Here is a 19026-nt window from a genome sequence, read left to right on the forward strand (position 1 = left end):
CTGAGCAGGCTGCAGGGACAGAGTCACCGTCATTGGCCTCTTTCGCTGAGAAACTCTCTCAGTCACTTTCTCAATCCATTGCCCAGTCTATGGACAAATGGTCATCTAAGCTCCTTGAGGCTTTGCAGTCCAGACCGGGCTCTTCACAGGCCCCGGCCCCTGTTAGTTTGTCTCCTCCAGGGCCTTCTCGGTCCGCGCCGCAGCGCGCTCCCAGGATAGCCCCTAGGTCCCAGGCGGAGGACTCCTACCCGGATCGCAGTCCCAGACCGGCTAAGCGGCCTCGCTGGGACTCTTCCCCGGCCTCCTCATGCTGCTCTGGATCTCAGCTGGAGGACTCTCAGGATGACGAGGCGGACGTGGGAGCTCAGGGCTCTGACCCTGACTTCGCCCTCAACCTTGATACCCCTGAGGGGGACGCCTTAGTAAATGATCTTATTTCGTCCATCAACCAGGTGTTGGATCTCTCTCCCCCGCCTCCACCGGTAGAGGAGTCGGCTTCTCAGCAGGAGAAACACCAATTTCGATTCCCCAAACGTACGCGCAATACGTTCTTTGATCACTCTAACTTCAGGGACGCTGTCCAGAAGCCCAGAGCGGTCCCGGACAAGCGCTTTGCTAAAAGGCACTCTGACACGCGTTATCCCTTTTCACCTGAGGTCGTTAAGGGCTGGGCGCACTCACCCAAGTTGGATCCGCCAGTCTCTAGATTGGCTGCTAGGTCCGTTGTGTCTGTTGCCGATGGCTCATCCCTGAAGGATGCCACTGACAGACAGATAGAGCTCTTGGTGAAGTCTATTTATGAGGCCACGGGCGCGTCTTTTGCCCCGGCCTTTGCGGCTGTATGGGTTCTCCAAGCAATCTCAGCATGTCTGACTGAGATTAATGCTGTCACGCAGAATTCTGCTCCGCATGTGTCTTCCTTGACCTCTCAGGCATCAGCATTTTCGTCCTACGCCATGAACGCCGTCCTGGACTCTGCTAGCCGTACGGCTGTAGCATCCGCTAACTCCGTGGCAGTCCGCAGGGCCATGTGGCTGCGCGAATGGAAAGCAGACTCTGCTTCCAAAAGGTTCTTAACTGGTTTGCCTTTTTCTGGCGAACGTTTGTTTGGCGAATGGTTGGATGAGATTATTAAGGAATCCTCGGGAAAGGACTCCTCCTTACCCCAGTCCAAACCTAAGAGACCTCAGCAGAGAAAAATCCAATCGAGGTTTCAGTCCTTTCGTCACTCCGCCAAGCCCCAATCCTCTTCGTCCAACCAGCCGGAGAAAGGCCAGAGGAACTCCTATGGGTGGCGGTCCAAGTCACGCCCCCAAAAGGCCGCAGGAGGCACTGCCTCCAAGACGGCCTCCTCATGACTCTCGGCCTCATCTAGCCACATCCTCGGTCAGTGGCAGGCTCTCCCACTTTGGCAACGCCTGGTGGCCACACGTTCAAGACCGATGGGTGAGAGACATTCTGTCTCATGGTTACAGGATAGAGTTCAGCTCTCGACCTACGGCTCGTTTTTTCAGAACCTCCCCACCCCCCGCACAGGCAGACGCACTGTTTCAGGCTGTGGACGCTCTAAAGATGGAAGGAGTTGTGATTCCCGTTCCCCTTCAGGAACGTGGTCGCGGATTTTACTCCAACTTGTTCGTGGTGCCAAAAAAGGACGGGTCTTTCCGTCCCGTTCTGGACCTCAAGCTGCTCAACAGACATGTGAGAACCAGATGGTTTCGGATGGAATCTCTCCGCTCGGTCATCGCCTCGATGTCACAAGGAGACTTCCTAGCATCGATCGACATCAAGGATGCTTATCTCCATGTGCCGATCGCACCCGAACACCAACGTTTCCTGCGTTTCGCCATCGGGGACGAACACCTCCAGTTCGTCGCATTGCCCTTCGGCCTGGCGACAGCCCCACGGGTCTTCACCAAAGTCATGGCATCCGTCGTGGCGGTCCTGCACTCTCAGGACCACTCGGTAATCCCATACTTGGACGATCTCCTAGTCAGGGCCCCTTCTCGGGTGGCGTGTCAACGAAGTCTTACCGTCACTCTGGCGACTCTCCAGCAGTTCGGGTGGATCATCAATTTCCCGAAATCCAAGTTGACGCCGACCCAATCACTGACTTACCTCGGGATGGAGTTTCATACCCTTCCAGCGTTAGTCAAGCTACCGCGGGACAAACAGCTTTCTCTGCAGGCGGGGGTGCAGTCACTTCTTCGGAGTCAGTCACACCCCTTAAGGCGCCTCATGCACTTCCTGGGGAAGATGGTTGCAGCTATGGAGGCAGTGCCGTTCGCGCAATTCCATTTACGGCCACTCCAATGGGACATTCTTCGCAAATGGGACAAGAGTTCGGCTTCCCTCGACAAGAACATCTCTCTTTCACTTGCAACCAAAACATCACTTCAGTGGTGGCTCCTACCCACATCTCTGTCTCGGGGAAAATCCTTCCTCCCCCCAACCTGGGCCGTGGTCACCACGGACGCGAGCCTGTCCGGTTGGGGAGCGGTTTTTCTCCACCACAGGGCTCAAGGAACCTGGACTCCAATAGAATCGTCCCTTCAGATCAATATTCTGGAGATAAGGGCAGTATATCTAGCCCTATTGGCTTTCCATCGGTGGCTGGAGGGCAGGCAGATCCGAATCCAGTCGGACAACGCCACTGCCGTCGCCTACATCAACCACCAAGGCGGCACTCGCAGTCGTCAAGCCTTCCAGGAAGTCGAGCGGATTCTGCAGTGGGTGGAAGTCACAGGCTCCACCATCTCCGCAGTTCACATCCCGGGCGTGGAAAACTGGGAAGCAGATTTTCTCAGTCGTCAGGGCATGGACGCGGGGGAATGGTCTCTTCACCCAGACGTGTTTCGAGAGATCTGTCGCCGCTGGGGAATGCCGGACGTCGATCTCATGGCATCGAGACACAACAACAAGGTCCCGGCCTTCATGGCACGGTCTCAGGATCACAGAGCTCTGGCAGCGGACGCTCTGGTCCAGGATTGGTCGCAGTTTCGACTGCCATATGTGTTTCCCCCTCTGGCAATGCTGCCCAGAGTACTACGCAAGATCCGGTCCGACTGCCGTCGCGCCATTCTCGTCGCTCCAGACTGGCCGAGGCGGTCGTGGTATCCGGATCTGTGGCATCTCACGGTGGGTCAACCGTGGGCGCTTCCAGACCGTCCAGACTTGCTGTCACAAGGGCCGTTTTTCCATCGGAATTCTGTGGCCCTCAACCTGACTGTGTGGCCATTGAGTCCTAGCTCCTAGCGTCTTCAGGGTTATCTCAGGATGTCATTGCCACCATGAGACAAGCCAGGAAGCCAACGTCCGCCAAAATCTATTACAGGTCTTGCCAACTTTTCTTATCCTGGTGCTCTGGTAACGGTTTGTCTCCATGGCCGTTTGTTTTACCCACATTTCTTTCATTCCTACAATCTGGAATGGACAAGGGTTTGTTCCTCGGCTCTCTCAAGGGCCAAGTGTCGGCGCTCTCCGTGTTTTTTCAAAAGCGTCTAGCCAGGCTTCCGCAGGTCCGCACGTTCCTGCAGGGGGTTTGCCACATGGTCCCACCTTACAAACGTCCGTTGGATCCTTGGGATCTTAACAGGGTTCTAACGGCTCTTCAAAAGCCGCCTTTTGAGCCGCTGCGGGATGTTTCTCTCTCCCGTCTTTCTCAGAAGGTGGCCTTCCTGGTGGTGGTCACATCACTTCGGAGAGTGTCTGAGCTTGCAGCGCTGTCATGCAAAGCCCCCTTCCTGGTTTTTCACCAGGATAAGGTGGTTCTGCGTCCTGTCCCGGAATTTCTTCCTAAGGTGGTATCCCCCTTTCATCTAAATCAGGATATCTCCTTGCCTTCCTTTTGCCCTAATCCAATTCACCAGTGTGAAAAGGATTTGCACTCTTTGGATCTAGTGAGAGCACTCCGGTTCTACGTGTCTCGCACGGCGCCCCTGCGCCGTTCAGACGCGCTCTTTGTCCTTGTCGCTGGCCAGCGTAAGGGCTCTCAGGCCTCCAAGTCAACCTTGGCTCGGTGGATCAAGGAACCGATTCTCGAGGCCTACCGTTCTTCTGGGCTTCCACTTCCTTCAGGGTTGAAAGCCCATTCTACCAGAGCCGTAGGTGCGTCCTGGGCTTTGCGGCACTGGGCGACGGCTCAGCAGGTGTGTCAGGCAGCTACGTGGTCTAGTCTGCACACTTTCACGAAGCACTATCAAGTGCATGCCTATGCTTCGGCAGACGCCAGTCTAGGTAGGCAAGTCCTCCAGGCGGCGGTTGCCCACCTGTAAGAGGGGGCCGTTTTCGGCTCTTTTTATTGAGGTATTCTTTTACCCACCCAGGGACTGCTCTTGGACGTCCCAATTGTCTGGGTCTCCCAATGGAGCGACAAAGAAAAAGGGAATTTTGTTTACTTACCGTAAATTCCTTTTCTTTGTCGCTCCATTGGGAGACCCAGACAATTGGGGTGTATAGCTACTGCCTCCGGAGGCCACACAAAGTATTACACTTTAAAAAGTGTAACCCCTCCCCTCTGCCTATACACCCCCCCGTGCATCACGGGCTCCTCAGTTTTATGCTTTGTGTTGAAGGAGGCTGACATTCACACAATGCTCCACATTTTAGTCAGCAGCAGCTGCTGACTATATCGGATGGAAGAAAAGAGGGCCCCTAACAGGGCCCCCGGCATGCTCCCTTCTCACCCCACTGAGTCGGCGGTGCTGTTAAGGTTGAGGTACACATTGCGGGTACAGAGGCTGGAGCCCACATGCCGTTTTCCTTCCCCATCCCTTAGGGGCTCTGGGTGAAGTGGGATCCTAACCGGTCATCCAGGCACTGGGACCGGGCTCCCTCCGCAGCCCCTGGTGGTATCTGCCGGACAGGAGACTGAGTATCGTCAGGGACATGGCCCTGCATCTACAGGTACTCTGTGTCCCCTTTGGGACGGTGCATGAAGCACCTTGGCCTCAGACGCTGCAGCGACTGCGGTGTGGTTTTTTTGACCGGGACTACCGCGCCGACCGTGCCTGTTTGCCGGCCGCGGTTTTTACTTTAGTCCCCGGCTTTTGCGGCCTAGTGTATTAATCTCCCGCCCCTGGGCCTGCCAGTCAGGGGGAAGGGCGGGACGGTCGGTATGACGCCGACGGTGAGGGCTGGAGCACACTTCGCTGTCCTCCTCCCCCTCACTGTTCACTATGGGGCGCAGATTCCCGCACTTTTGTGGTTCCGCCCTCGGCTCCCTCCTCCCCTCGGAACGCCGGCAGCCACTGTTATATGGCTCTCAGTATGATTCTGCCGGTGGAGAATCTCAGAATGTGCTCTGCAGCTAATGGGAGAGGGGGTTCCTAACCGGTCGCCATGCACTGGGACCGGGCTCCATCCGCAGCCCCTGGGGGATTCTGACGGACAGGAGACTGGACATCATCAGGGACAGAGCCCTGCATCCATAAGGTACTCTGTGTCCCCTTTGGGGACGCTGCATGCAGCACCTGGGTTGCAAACGCCGCAGCGGTTGCTGTGTGGTTTGTGAGACCGGGACTACCGCGCCGACCGCGCCTGTTTGCCGGCCGCGTTTTTTACTTTAGTCCCCGGCTCTTGCGGCCTAGTACCATATACTCCCGTTCCCGGGCCTGCCAGTCAGGGGTAACGACGGGACGGCCGACGGGACGTCGGCAGTGAGGGCTGGAGCATACTTGGTATCCTCCTCCCCCCTCACTGTGCACTGTGGGGCACCAGTTTCCCATTCGGGTGCTGGCCACCCTTGGGTGCCGAAGTGTGTATATATATATATATATATATATATATATATATATATATATATATATATATATATATATATATATATATATATATATATATATATATATATATATATATATATATATATATATATATATATATATATATATATATATATATATATATATATATATATATATATATATATATATATATATATATATATATATATATATATATATATATATATATATATATATATATATATATATATATATATATATTATTTATATGGTATATGATTTCACTGTTCGGCAGCACTATTTGTTTTTGGCTATATACCCTCGCTGATTACTAAGAGGTGACAACAGCATAAGGGTACCAGGGCACAGGCTTTCTCTGCAACCTGTACCTCTTGTGCGGCTATATTGCCGGCAGGTTCCACCTATCATTGCAAATGAATGGCCCCTGGGGCACTCACTCAGCCGGAGCCTCCGGCACTGGTGGGACCCTCGGCTCAGGTGGTACCACCGGTTTCCACTGCACAGATGGCAGGGACAGAGTTTGCACGTTTGTCTGAGCAACTCTCTGAGTCGCTTTCACATTCCATGGCCCAGTCTATGAACAGAGGGGCTGCCGGCTCAGGTGGTACCACCGGTTTCCACTGCACAGATGGCAGGGACAGAGTTTGCACGTTTGTCTGAGCAACTCTCTGAGTCGCTTTCACATTCCATGGCCCAGTCTATGAACAGAGGGGCTGCTAAGATACTGGAAGCTTTGCAGTCCAGACCGGTAACACAGGGCCAGGGCGCTGTGAGTTCATCGCTCCCAGGCCCCTCTGGGTCGGTACAACAAGGGGCTCCTGGGGTAACACCCAGATCCCACGGTGAGAACTCCGACACGGACCGCGGCCTCAGACAGGCTAACCGGGCTCGCTGGGAACCTTCCACGACTTCATCACGCTGTTCGGGGTCTCAGCTTGAGGACTCTCGGGGGAATGAAGCGGAGGTCGCAGCTCAGGGCTCTGAACCTGACGTTGCTCTCAATCTGGTACACCTGAAGGGGACGCCATAGTAAATGACCTTATAGCGTCCATCAACCAGGTGCTAGACCTCTCTTCTCCATCTTCTCCTATGGAGGAGTCGGCTTCACAGCGGGAGAAACACCAGTTTAGGTTTCCCAAATGTACACGGAGTGCGTTTTTTCGATCACTCTAACTCCAGAGAGGCTGTCCAGAAGCACAGAACTTTCCGGACAAGCGCTTTACTAAGCGCCTTAATGACACACGTTCCCCTTTCCCCCCCTGACGTAGTTAAGGGTTGGGCTCAGTGTCACAAGGTGGATCCTCCAGTCTCCAGACTGGCGGCTAGATCCGTAGTATTAGTGGCAGATGGTTCATCTCTCATGGATGCCACTGACAGGCAAATAAAGCTTATGATGAAATCCATCTATGAAGCCATAGGCGCATCTTTTGCTCCGGCCTTCGCAGCCGTGAGGGCACTCCAAGCTATCTCAGCTTCTCTGGCTGAGATTAATGCGGTCGTCGGCCGCCCCAAACCGCATCCTCGGTCGGTGGCAGGCTCTCCCGCTTTTGCGACGCCTGGTGGCCACATTTCCAAGACCGATGGGTGAGAGACATTCTGTCTCACGGTTACAGGATAGAGTTCAGCTCTCGTCCTCCGACTCGTTTTTTTTTTCAGAACATCTCCGCCCCCCGAACGGACCGTTGCGCTTTTTCAGGTGGTGGGCACTCTGAAAACAGAAGGAGTGTTGATCCCCGTTCCCCTTCAGGAACGCGGTCGCGGTTTTTACTCCAATCTGTTCGTGGTGCCAAAAAAGGACGGCTCATTCCGTCCCGTTTTGGACCTCAAATTGCTCAACAAACATGTGACAACCAGGCGGTTTCGCATGGAATTCCTCCGATCTGTCATCGCTTCGATGTCCCAAGGAGACTTCCTAGCATCAATCGACATCAAAGATGCCTATCTCCATGGCAGATCACTCAAGAGCATCAACGCTTCCTGCGTTTCGCCATCGGGGACGAACACCTTCAGTTTGTGGCACTGCCTTTCGGCCTGGCGACAGACCCACGGGTCTTCACCAAGGTCATGGCATCCGTCGTAGCGATCCTACACTCTCATGGCCACTCGGTGATCCCTTACCCAGACGATCTCCTAGTCAAGGCACCCTCACGGGTGGCTTGTCAACACAGTCTGACCGTTGCTCTGGAGACTCTCCAGAGGTTCGGGTGGATCATCAATTTTCCTTGAGGCGCCTCATGCACTTCCTGGGGAAGATGGTGGCAGCAATGGAGGCAGTTCCATTTGCGCAATTTCATCTGCGTCCTCTCCAATGGGACATTCTCCGCAAATGGGACAAGAGGCCGACGTCCTTAGAGAGGAACGTCTCTCTGTCTCTGGAAGCCAAGACCTCACTTCAGTGGTGGCTTCTCCCCACTTCTCTGTCAAAAGGAAAATCCTTTCTGCCCCCATCCTGGGCTGTGGTCACGACGGACGCGAGCCTGTCAGGATGGGGAGCGGTTTTTCTCCACCACAAGGCTCAGGGAACCTGGACTCCGACAGAGTCCTCCCTTCAGATCAATGTTCTGGAGATAAGGGTAGTGTATCTAGCCCTCAAGGCGTTCCATCGGTGGCTCGAGGGCAGGCAGATCCGCATACAGTCGGACAACGCCACGGCGGTTGCGTACATCAACCACCAGGGCGGCACTCGCAGTCGTCAAGCCTTCCAAGAAGTCCGGCGGATTCGGCTGTGGGCGGAGGCCACAGCCTCCACCATCTCCGCGGTTCACATTCCGGGCGTAGAAAACTGGGAAGCAGACTTCCTCAGTCGCCAGGGCATGGACGCGGGGGAATGGTCTCTCCACCCGGACGTGTTTCAAGAGATCTGTTGCCGCTGGGGACCGCCGGACGTCGATCTCATGGCGTCTCGGCACAACAACAAGGTCCTGGCATTCATGGCACGGTCTCAGGACCACAGAGCTCTGGCGGCGGACGCCTTAGTTCAGGATTGGTCGCAGTTTCAACTGCCTTATGTATTTCCCCCTCTGGCGATGCTGCCCAGAGTGTTGCGCAAGATCAGGTCCGACTGCCGCCGCGCCATTCTCGTCGCTCCAGATTGGCCGAGGCGGTCGTGGTACCCGGATCTGTGGCACCTCACGGTGGGGCAACCGTGGGCGCTCCCAGACTGACCAGACTTGCTATCTCAAGGGCCTTTTTTCCATCTGAATTCTGCGGCCCTCAACCTGACTGTGTGGCCATTGAGTCCTGGCTCTTAGCGTCCTCAGGGTTGTCTCAAGATGTCATTGCCACTATGAGACAGGCCAGGAAACCAACGTCCGCCAAGATCTATTACAGATCTTGGAAGATCTTCTTAGCCTGGTGCTCTGAGAGGGGGTTTACCCCCTGGCCGTTTGCCTTACCCAGCTTTCTTTCCTTCCTTCAATCGGGATTGGACAAGGGTTGTCTCTCGGCTCTCTCAAAGGTCAAGTCTCGGCGCTTTCCGTGTTTTTTCAAAAGCGTCTAGCCAGGCTTCCGCAGGTCCGCACGTTCCTGCAGGGAGTTTGCCACATAGTCCCACCTTACAAGCATCCGCTGGAACCCTGGGATCTCAACATGGTTCTACGGGCTCTTCAAAAAAACACCTTTTGAACCGCTGCGGGATGTCTCTCTATCACGTCTTTCGCAGAAGGTGGCATTTCTAGTGGCGGTTACTTCACTCCGTAGAGTGTCAGAGCTTGCAGAGCTATCATGCAAAGGCCCTTTCCTGGTATTTCACCAGGATAAGGTGGTTCTGCGTCCGGTCCCGGACTTTCTCCCTAAGGTGGTGTCCACTTTTCATCTCAATCAGGATATCTCCTTACCTTCATTTTGCCCTCATCCAATTCACCAATATGAAAAGGATTTGCATTTGTTAGATTTAGTGAGAGCACTCCGGATCTACGTGTCTCGCACGGCGCCAATGCGCCGCTCTGATGCGCTCTTTGTCCTTGTCGCTGGCCAGCGTAAGGGGTCGCAGGCTTCCAAGTCAACCTTGGCTCGGTGGATCAAGGAACCGATTTTTGAAGCCTGCCGTTCTTCTGGGCTTCCGATTCCTTCAGGGCTGAAAGCCCATTCTACCAGAGCCGTGGGTGCGTCCTGGGCATTGCTGCACCAGGCTACGGCTCAGCAGGTGTGTCAGGCGGCTACCTGGTCGAGTCTGCACACTTTCACGAAACACTATCAGGTGCATACCTATGCTTCGGCAGATGCCAGCCTAGGTAGGCGAGTCCTTCAGGCGGCGGTTGCCCACCTGTAAGAGGGGGCCGTTGTTTCGGCTCTTTTTATCGAGGTATTCTTTTACCCACCCAGGGACTGCTTTTGGACGTCCCAATTGTCTGGGTCTCCCAATGGAGCGACAAAGAAGAAGGGAATTTTGTTTACTTACCGTAAATTCCTTTTCTTCTAGCTCCTATTGGGAGACCCAGCACCCGCCCTGTTCCCTTCGGGCTGTTTGTTCTTTTGTGTACACATGTTGTTGATGTTGATTTGTTCTTATGGTTCATGGTCTTCAGTTCTCCGAACATCCTTCGGATTGAATTTACCCTAGACCAATTTATAAGTTTTCTTTTTCCTGCTTTTGCACCAAAACTGAGGAGCCCGTGATCCACGGGAGGGTGTATAGGCAGAGGGGAGGGGTTACACTTTTTTAAAAGTGTAATACTTTGTGTGGCCTCCGGAGGCAGAAGCTATACACCCAATTGTCTGGGTCTCCCAATAGGAGCTAGAAGAAAAGGAATTTACGGTAAGTAAACAAAATTCCCTTTTTTTGTTCACAGCATATTGCCTAGGACACCGACCACCGCTGCTAGATAGGATTATGTAAGAACTGCGCATGTTTTCCTTTCTGTCGAGCTTATACGTACTTGTTTCAGAGCTGGAGCGCATTGTTACCTCCAAATTTCAGCCTTCCTCAGTACAGTGCTTACAAGCTAGACAGCAGCGGCGGTCGGTCTTCTAGACAACATGCTGGCAATGAAAAAAAGTGTTAATATCTCAAGAACGGCTGCAAATTTTAATAAGCAGTAAAGGCGGCATTACATGCTACGATTTATCTGACGATATGTCGACGGGGTCACGGATTCCGTGACGCACTTCCGTCATCGTTAGCGACGTTGTTGCATGTGACACCTACTAGCGACTCCGAACGATCGAAAATAGGTTGAAAATCGTTGATCGTTGACATGTCGTTCACTTTCAAAATTTTGTTCATCGTAGCAGCAGACATATTGGTACGTTTGACACCCTGCAAACGACGAACAACATCCACACGGCCGCCTTGGTCAAACAATATATCTGTTGTGAATGTCAGTTATGCTTTTGCTGCTGTGAGGCTCCCTCTGGTGGCCAGGAATGGTTTGGACAGAGACCAGGTGTGCTGGAGCAATGGGTGTTTCCATTGCTAACTCTCTTCCTATTTAAACCTTGGTCTGCTAGCATTCTGAGCCGGTTGTCATTTGTTCTTTAGTTTACCAGCCTGCTTCATCCTGCTCCAGACCACATCTACCCCAGAAAAGTGCTTGGTTCTTTCTTATATTGTTTTGTTCTTTTTGTTCTTATCTGGGTTTGTTATTTTCTGTGGTTATTGTCAGTTTATTTGCATGCAGGAATCTTCCCTCTCAGTTGCTTAGCTGGGAAGCTCCCTACATGTAATACTATTGTATGTTTTGAGGATTTCGATAGCGTAGGGCAATGATCAGCAGAGACGAGTTTGTGGTACAAGATGTTTATAATATGTAACCACGGTAGATACACAACGGAAATACACAGTATAACAAACACATAAAAATACCTTTCTGAAACGGAGCGAAGGGGATTCCCGGGGCCACGCACCGGACTCCCCCAGGGAGACCACCAGAGCGAACCCCTATACAGGGACTGTCCGGCAATCAACCCCGGAAGGCCTAAATGCGCCGCAGCCGGGACACAAGGGGCAAGCGGTAAAGTCCAGAAGTGTCCGTACGGAATGAAAGTCCAGAATGGTTATGAACCGGAAGAAACCGGGCAGACGTGCTGACAAAAGGCGGCAGACGGAGTCCGGGCACAGTTTGAAGAAACCGGGTATGGTCCAGAGTCGGTCGGTAGATTTTCAGGAGGATCCAAAGGTAATCCAGTAGCAGCAGCAGCAAAGCAGGAGCACACAGCAAGCAGTATACTCAGGCACTGGACTAAGCTTAGAGGCGGCCTTTTAAGCAGCTGGACAGGAAGTAGGGCAACAGAACACAAAACTCCATGTTAACCGAGGGCAAGCTTTTTCAAAAGAGGACTGGAAAACCCGGAAACCTGACACTACAGCTATGGAGTATTGCTCCTATAAGTCCATGTGTTTGTTGCTTTTTGAATTCGTAATTGTTCCTGATTTCTATTCATTGGTATGACAAGAGCGCCTGCTATAGGACGGAGTTCAGATCCAGCGATCTGAGGACTTTTTGTACTATCAGGTATTTGGATTTTTGCAGGGTTTTTCTCTGGCCACCATCAGCCCCTTTCCTATCCTGTCCTATTTAGTCAGTGGGGCCTCACCTTTGCTAATCCTATCATCCATCTGTGTATTGTGTTTTCCTATATCACCGTAGTCTTTGAATGTGGGGGGCTTGCTATACCTTTGCGGTCTATTTCTGAGGCAGAGAGATATTCATCCTTCCTTCCTTCAGGATAGTTAGTTCTCAGGCTGGGTTCGCGGTGCACAGGATGTTAGTTCACCCCTCGGCTACTTCTAGTGTTGATGGTTAGTAAGGGGATGGCGGCCAGATTAGTTGCCAATGCTCTTGTCACCTTTTTTGCCAATGATCTATTGTGATCTTCCATGGTTCCGGATCATAACAATATCGCTGAACGATTTTGCGTCGCTTGTGCGATCGTTACATGTGACCGCTAATAAACGACCTATGAGCGACCTCGGCAAATCGTAACTACGATCTGGGCGTGTCACATCGCTAATGAGATCGTCAGATAAATCGTAGCATGTAAAGCGACCTTTAGTTGCAAAAGTGCTTGTTTTTACATGCACTATCCGACAATATCTAAGATATAAAGCTGTGTGTGTGTGTGTGTGTGTGTGTGTCCGCTAAAGGAATCCGCACCGTCGCATTTACAAGTACAAACTTTTGCACAGACACCCCATGTGACTCAGGGAACGTCATAGATTATGTTTTGACAGGAAAATATAACCCCGCGCTTTACAGTTATTCTCCAAAAAACCTCCCTCTATTAAAGTCAATGGAGCTGCGTTCTAAAGGTCATTAATAGTAGCTGTGATTGGTTACTATAGGAACAAAGGACATTCATAGTATAAGAACCTTATATGTGAAGTAATAAAATGTCGGTGAGGAGACGGATAGAGAGAGACAAAAACAGACAGGCAGACATAGGCAGACAGAGTAAGAGGCAGACAGGGAAAGAGGCAGACAGGGAAAGAGACAGACAGGGAAAGAGACAGACAGGGAAAGAGACAGACAGACAGGGAACGGGACGGGGAAAGAAGGGAAACTAGTATTGCTTTACAGTTATAGGAATATTTGAAAAAAGAGACACTTAGCTTATGTATTGGCCAATGCATGTGAGCCGCAAGAGACGCACCTTGCCGTGGTGACCGGGCTCACATGAATTGGCCAATACATAAGCTAAGTGTCTCTTTTTTCAAATATTCCTATAGCTGTAAATCAATACTAGAGTTTCCCTTTTTCATTGTTATTTTAGTGTGCAGCTGTATATATTTTGTAGTTGAAATGTTTTTTCAGCTAGCACCTTGCTCACATTTGTTGGATGTGCGGATCAGTCTTTTGTCATATTTGTAGAGACGGGGAAAGAGACAGAGAGAGACAGGCACAGACAGACACAGAGATACAGAGAGAGACAGAGACAGACCCAGAGAGACAAACAGGGAAAGAGACAGACACACAGAGAGACAAACAGGGAAAGAGACAGACACACAGAGAGACAAACAGTGAAAGAGACAGACAGACAGAGAGATAGGTGGAAAGAGAAAGAGACTGTTACTATCCCGGGCAACGCCCGGGTACTACAGCTAGTATATATAAAAATTCAAATAACCCCCTTAAATGGGATGTGAGTGCTTAGCATTGTTCTTGGTGTATCTGACTATCCATCCATGAAGATGACTGCTGGATGCTTGCTGATCACCTCTCCATCACTACATTGTCTTTTTAGGGTCACCTGTCAAGGGTCTTATCCTTTGGTCAGGGACTTGGCGTCACAGCAGTAGAAGCTGACCAAAACCTTGTGTCCATGGCTGTCAAATTCGACCGAGATCTCATTTACATGCTGAAAAAGGAGCAAAACAGGCAGACAAAGGTGCCTTTAGAAGTCAACTTTACCTGTAACCTGTCATTTTTTTTTTTGTCTAGTTTGGTACGGTCATGGCTGGGGGACGGGACAAGCAATATCTTTTCATTCTTTTCACTTATGCATTTTTCTTTCTATCTCCTTCAAGATCGCTGCTTACGATATCACCAGCATCACGTCAACCAGACCTCCACGTCACGTCTCGGCTTGTGTAGACCCTCAAGCCTCGTGGGAAGAATTTGTACATCAGATAACGAGTCACGAAGATACTGGATCCAATATGAGTCCGACCAATACACAAGACCCGATAACGGCTGCTGTAAGTTCTTTAGACCAGCACCATTTTACTCAGAAGGACAACTTTATATTAACCGGACTCCATGCCTGCGGGGACCTCAGCGTCGCCATGCTGCGCCACTTCACCCGGTGCCCCCACATCATTGGCATCACCTCAGTTGCCTGCTGCTATATGAAATTGACCACTTGTGAAGTGCCGCAGCCTCCAGGCATCCTGGCTCCATCTCCCTGCAGTGACTCACACCTACAACAGTTCGGCTACCCTGTAAGCTCCTGCGTCTCTGGACTCCCCGGCCACAAACTTTCCTACAAGACCAGAGAGGTGGCTTGCCATGCCATTGAGGATTACATAGAGCGCCTGAAAGGTGAGAGTGACATATTAAGGATTCATTGTTACAGGGCCGTGCTGGAGACTGTGATCCGGGGTATAGATCCCACCATGAAACGCGCCGGGGTGCAGACCATCAAGAATGCTCACAAGCTGCCTTTTACAGAGTAAGCCTAAACTTAAAGGGTTTTTCCAGCACTACTCACTTACACATGCAGCGCTGATGGACATTGTGTTCGGGTTTTTTTTTTCAGATATGCCAAGAAAGGCCTGCGTCGAATCGGTTTAGATCCTGATGCCCCCCTCAGCCTCACCTTAGTAGAAGACATGTTGTCCCAGCACCAGAAAGTGGTGGCATTCTTCAGTCTGGCCCTGCTGCTGGCCCCACTGGTGGAAACCCTGATCCTGCTGGACCGGATGATCTTCCTACAAGAGCAGGGTGAGCATCACGTCACTATATATATATATATATATACACACATACATACATACATACATACAGTTCAGACCAAAGGCCAAAGGTTTGGACACACCTTCTCATTCAAGGAGTTTTCTTTATTTCTTTGTCGCTCTATTGGGAGACCCAGACAATTGGGTGTATAGGCTATGCCTCCGGAGGCCGCACAAAGTATTACACTCAAAAGAGTTAAGCCCCTCCCCTTCTGCCTATACACCCCCCGTGCTCCCACGGGCTCCTCAGTTTTTTGCTTTGTGCGAAGGAGGTCAGACACGCACAGCACAGCTCCACAGATTGGTCAGCAGCAGCTGCTGACTATGTCGGATGGAAGAAAAGTGGGCCCATATAGGGCCCCCAGCATGCTTCCTTCTCACCCCACTCTTGTCGGCGGTGTTGTTAAGGTTGAGGTATCCATTGCGGGTACAGAGGCTGGAGCCCACATGCTGCTTTCCTTCCCCATCCCCCTCAGGGCTCTGGGTGAAGTGGGATCCTATCGGTCTCCAGGCACTGAGACCGTGCTTCATCCACAACTCCTGTGGAGCCTGCTGGATAGGAGCCGGGTACCGTTCAGGGACATGGCCCTGCTACGTGAAGGTACTCTGTATCCCTGTGGGGACCGCGCACGGCAACACCTCAGCTTTGCTGGGTGTGCTAGTGCACCGGGGACCGCGGCGCTGACCGGGTTAAACTGTGCCATTACACACTCAGCGTCGCTGAGTGTGTTTATATGTAGGGGCTACCGCGCTAACCGCCGCTGCCATGGGAAACTGCGGCGCGGCTGGGACTTGTAGTTCGCCGGGGACTTCGGCGTCGGCCGCGCTTTTACGGCGGCCACGCTTATACTCGAGTCCCCGGCTTGCTTGCGGCCTAGTTTCCCTTTCTCCCGCCCTCAGCCCTGACAGGCAGGGGAAGGGCGGGACGCTGCACGGAACGAGCAGCACTGAGGGCTGGAGTATGATTTCCATACTCCACCCCCCTCACTGTGCACAGTGTGAGCATCTCGGCCACGACCACGGCTCCCTCCTCTCGTCAGGACGCCGCAGCCATTCCTGTCAGCTCCTCCGACGCTGCAGAGAGGGACAAACCCTGGAAGACCCAGACACGGTCTCTGGTGGCCTCATAACCGCTTTAGGCGGATGGTAAGCAGCACCTGGTGCTGTAGTGTATTGATACATTATTTGTTTATAGTATATATTTCACACTGTATGAGCACAGTTCATTCTGGCTATATACCCTATTGTGTTACTCAGGGAAAACAATAGCATGGCGCCCACAAAGGGCAGGGGTGCCAAAACACAGGCTTATTATGCTGCCTGCGTCGCTTGTACGACCCAGCTGCCGGCAGGTTCCATTGACCCTCATTGTGTGCAATGTTCGGCCCCTGTGACACTTCTTCAGCCAGGGCCTCTGCTAAGAGGGGCCCAGGGGGAGCCACCTGTTGACACTGTCCTAGTGACGGGGACGGAGTTTGCAAAACTCTCTGAGACTATGGCTAAGATACTAGAAGCCTTGCAGTCCAGGCCGGTATCTCAGCAAAGGGACTCTGTTGAATCGTTGTTCCCTGGCCCCCCTCAGTTGGACCAACAATGTCCTCCCGGGGTATCTCATACATCCCAGGCTGAGGGTTCTGACTTAGACCCCAGCCCCAGACCGACTAAGCGGGCTCGCTTAGAATTTCCCTCGACATCATATTGTTCAGGGTCTCAGCGGGGGGAATCTCTGGTTGATGATGCGGAGACAGCTGATCAGGATTCTGATCCTGAGGGCGCTTTCAATCTTAATACTCCAGACGGGGACGCCATAGTGAACGATCTTATTGCGTCCATCGATCAAATGCTGGATATTTCTCCCTCAGCTCCTCCGGCGGAGGAGTCAGCTTCTCATACACCGAGTATGTTTCTAGACCACTCTGATTACAGAGAGGCAGTCCAGAATCATCATGCTTGTCCAGATAAGCGTTTTTCTAAGCGCCTTAAGGATACACGTTATCTTTTTCCCCCTGACGTGGTTAAAGGTTGGACTCAGTGTCCCAAAGTGGATCCTCCAATCTCCAGACTGGCGGCTAGATCCATACTTGCAGTGGAAGATGGGGCCTCGCTCAAAGATGCCACTGACAGGCAGATGGAGCTCTGGTTGAAATCCATCTATGAAGCTATCGGAGCTTCTTTTGCCCCAGCATTCGCAGCCGTATGGGCGCTACAAGCTATCTCAGCAGGTCAAGCGCAAATTGAAGCAGCCACATGCACGGCCGCGCCACAAGTGGCATCCATTACCACCCAGATCTCGGCAATTGCGTCTTACGCTATTATTGCTGTCCTGGACTCTGCGAGCCGTACGGCGGTCGCGGCCGCCAATTCGGTGGTACTCCGCAGGGCCTTGTGGCTACGGGAATGGAAGGCAGATTCTGCTTCCAAAAAAGCGCTTAACCAGTTTGCCAATTTCTGGCGACAGGCTGTTTGGCGAGCGTCTGGATGAATTCATCAAACAATCCAAGGGAAAGGATACATCCTTACCCCAGCCCAAACAGAACATACCCCAACAGAGGAGAGGGCAGTCGAGGTTTCGGTCCTTTCAGGGCGCGGGCAGGTCCCAATTCTCCTCGTCCAAAAGGTCTCAGAAAGAACAAAGGAACTCTGATGCATGGCGGTCTAAGTCACGTCCTTAAAAGGCCACCGGAGGCGCCGCTAACAAAGCGGCTTCCTCATGACTTTCGACCTCCTCTAGTAGCATCCTCGGTCGGTGGCAGGCTCTCCCACTTTTGCGACACCTGGCTGCCACAAATAAAAGACCGCTGGGTGAGAGACATTCTGTCTCACGGTTACAAGATAGAGTTCACCTCTCGTCCCCCGACTAGATTCTTCAGGTCATCCCCGCCTCCCTAGCGAGCCGAGGCTCTTCTGCAGGCGCTGCGCACTCTGAAGGCAGAAGGAGTGGTGATCCCGGTTCCTCTTCAGCAACTGAGCCACGGTTTTTACTCCAACTTGTTTGTGGTCCCAAAGGAGGACGGGTCTTTCCGCCCGGTCCTGGACCTGAAACTGCTCAACAAACATGTAAAAACCAGACGGTTCAGGATGGAATCCCTCCGCTCCGTCATCGCCTCAATGTCCCAAGGAGATTTCCTTGCATCGATCGATATCAAAGATGCTTATCTCCACGTACCGATTGCTCCAGAGCTCCAGCGCTTCTTGCGCTTCGCCATAGGAAACGAACACCTGCAATTCGTGGCACTGCCGTTCGGCCTGGCAACAGCCCCACGGGTTTTTACCAAGGTTATGGCTACTGTAGTAGCGCTCCTACACTCGCAGGGTCACTCGGTGATCCCGTACTTGGATGCTGATCAAGGCACCCTCTCAAGAGGCATGCCAACGCAGCCTCGACGCTTCCCTGGAGACTCTCCAGGGTTTCGGGTGGATCATCAATTTTCCAAAGTCAAATCTGACACCGGCCCAATCGCTGACATATCTTGGCATGGAGTTTCATACCCTCTCAGCGATAGTGAAGCTTCCGCTAATCAAGCAGTAGTCACTACAGAAAGGGGTACAATCTCTCCTTCAAGGCCAGTCACACCCCTTGAGGCGCCTCACGCACTTCCTGGGGAAGATGGTGGCAGCAATGGAGGCAGTCCCTTTCGCGCAGTTTCACCTGCGTCCCCTTCAATGGGACATCCTACGCAAATGGGACAGGAAGCGACGTCCCTCGACAGGACCGTCTCCCTCTCTCAGGCGACCAAAGCTTCCCTTCAGTGGTGGCTTCTTCCCACTTCATTATCGAAGGGGAAATCCTTCCTACCCCCATCCTGGGAAGTAGTCACGACGGACGCGAGTCTGTCAGGGTGGGGAGCGTTTTTTTTTTTTTTTTTTCTC

General features: G+C 52.2%; 1 protein-coding gene across 7 annotated transcripts in view; it reads left to right on the plus strand.

Annotated features, from left to right (window-relative positions):
• Positions 1-19026, plus strand: part of LOC142258166 (methyltransferase-like protein 25B) — a 114641-nt gene that overhangs the window by 23047 nt on the left and 72568 nt on the right. For all 7 annotated transcript variants that reach the window (XM_075330660.1, XM_075330658.1, XM_075330654.1 and 4 more), the window contains exons 6-8: positions 13947-14090; positions 14230-14873; positions 14961-15145. In XM_075330660.1, coding sequence (XP_075186775.1) covers positions 13947-14090; positions 14230-14873; positions 14961-15145 — 973 coding nt within the window. The remainder of the gene's footprint in view (positions 1-13946; positions 14091-14229; positions 14874-14960; positions 15146-19026) is intronic.

Source organism: Anomaloglossus baeobatrachus, chromosome 12, assembly GCF_048569485.1.
Source record: "Anomaloglossus baeobatrachus isolate aAnoBae1 chromosome 12, aAnoBae1.hap1, whole genome shotgun sequence".
NCBI lineage: Eukaryota > Metazoa > Chordata > Amphibia > Anura > Aromobatidae > Anomaloglossus > Anomaloglossus baeobatrachus.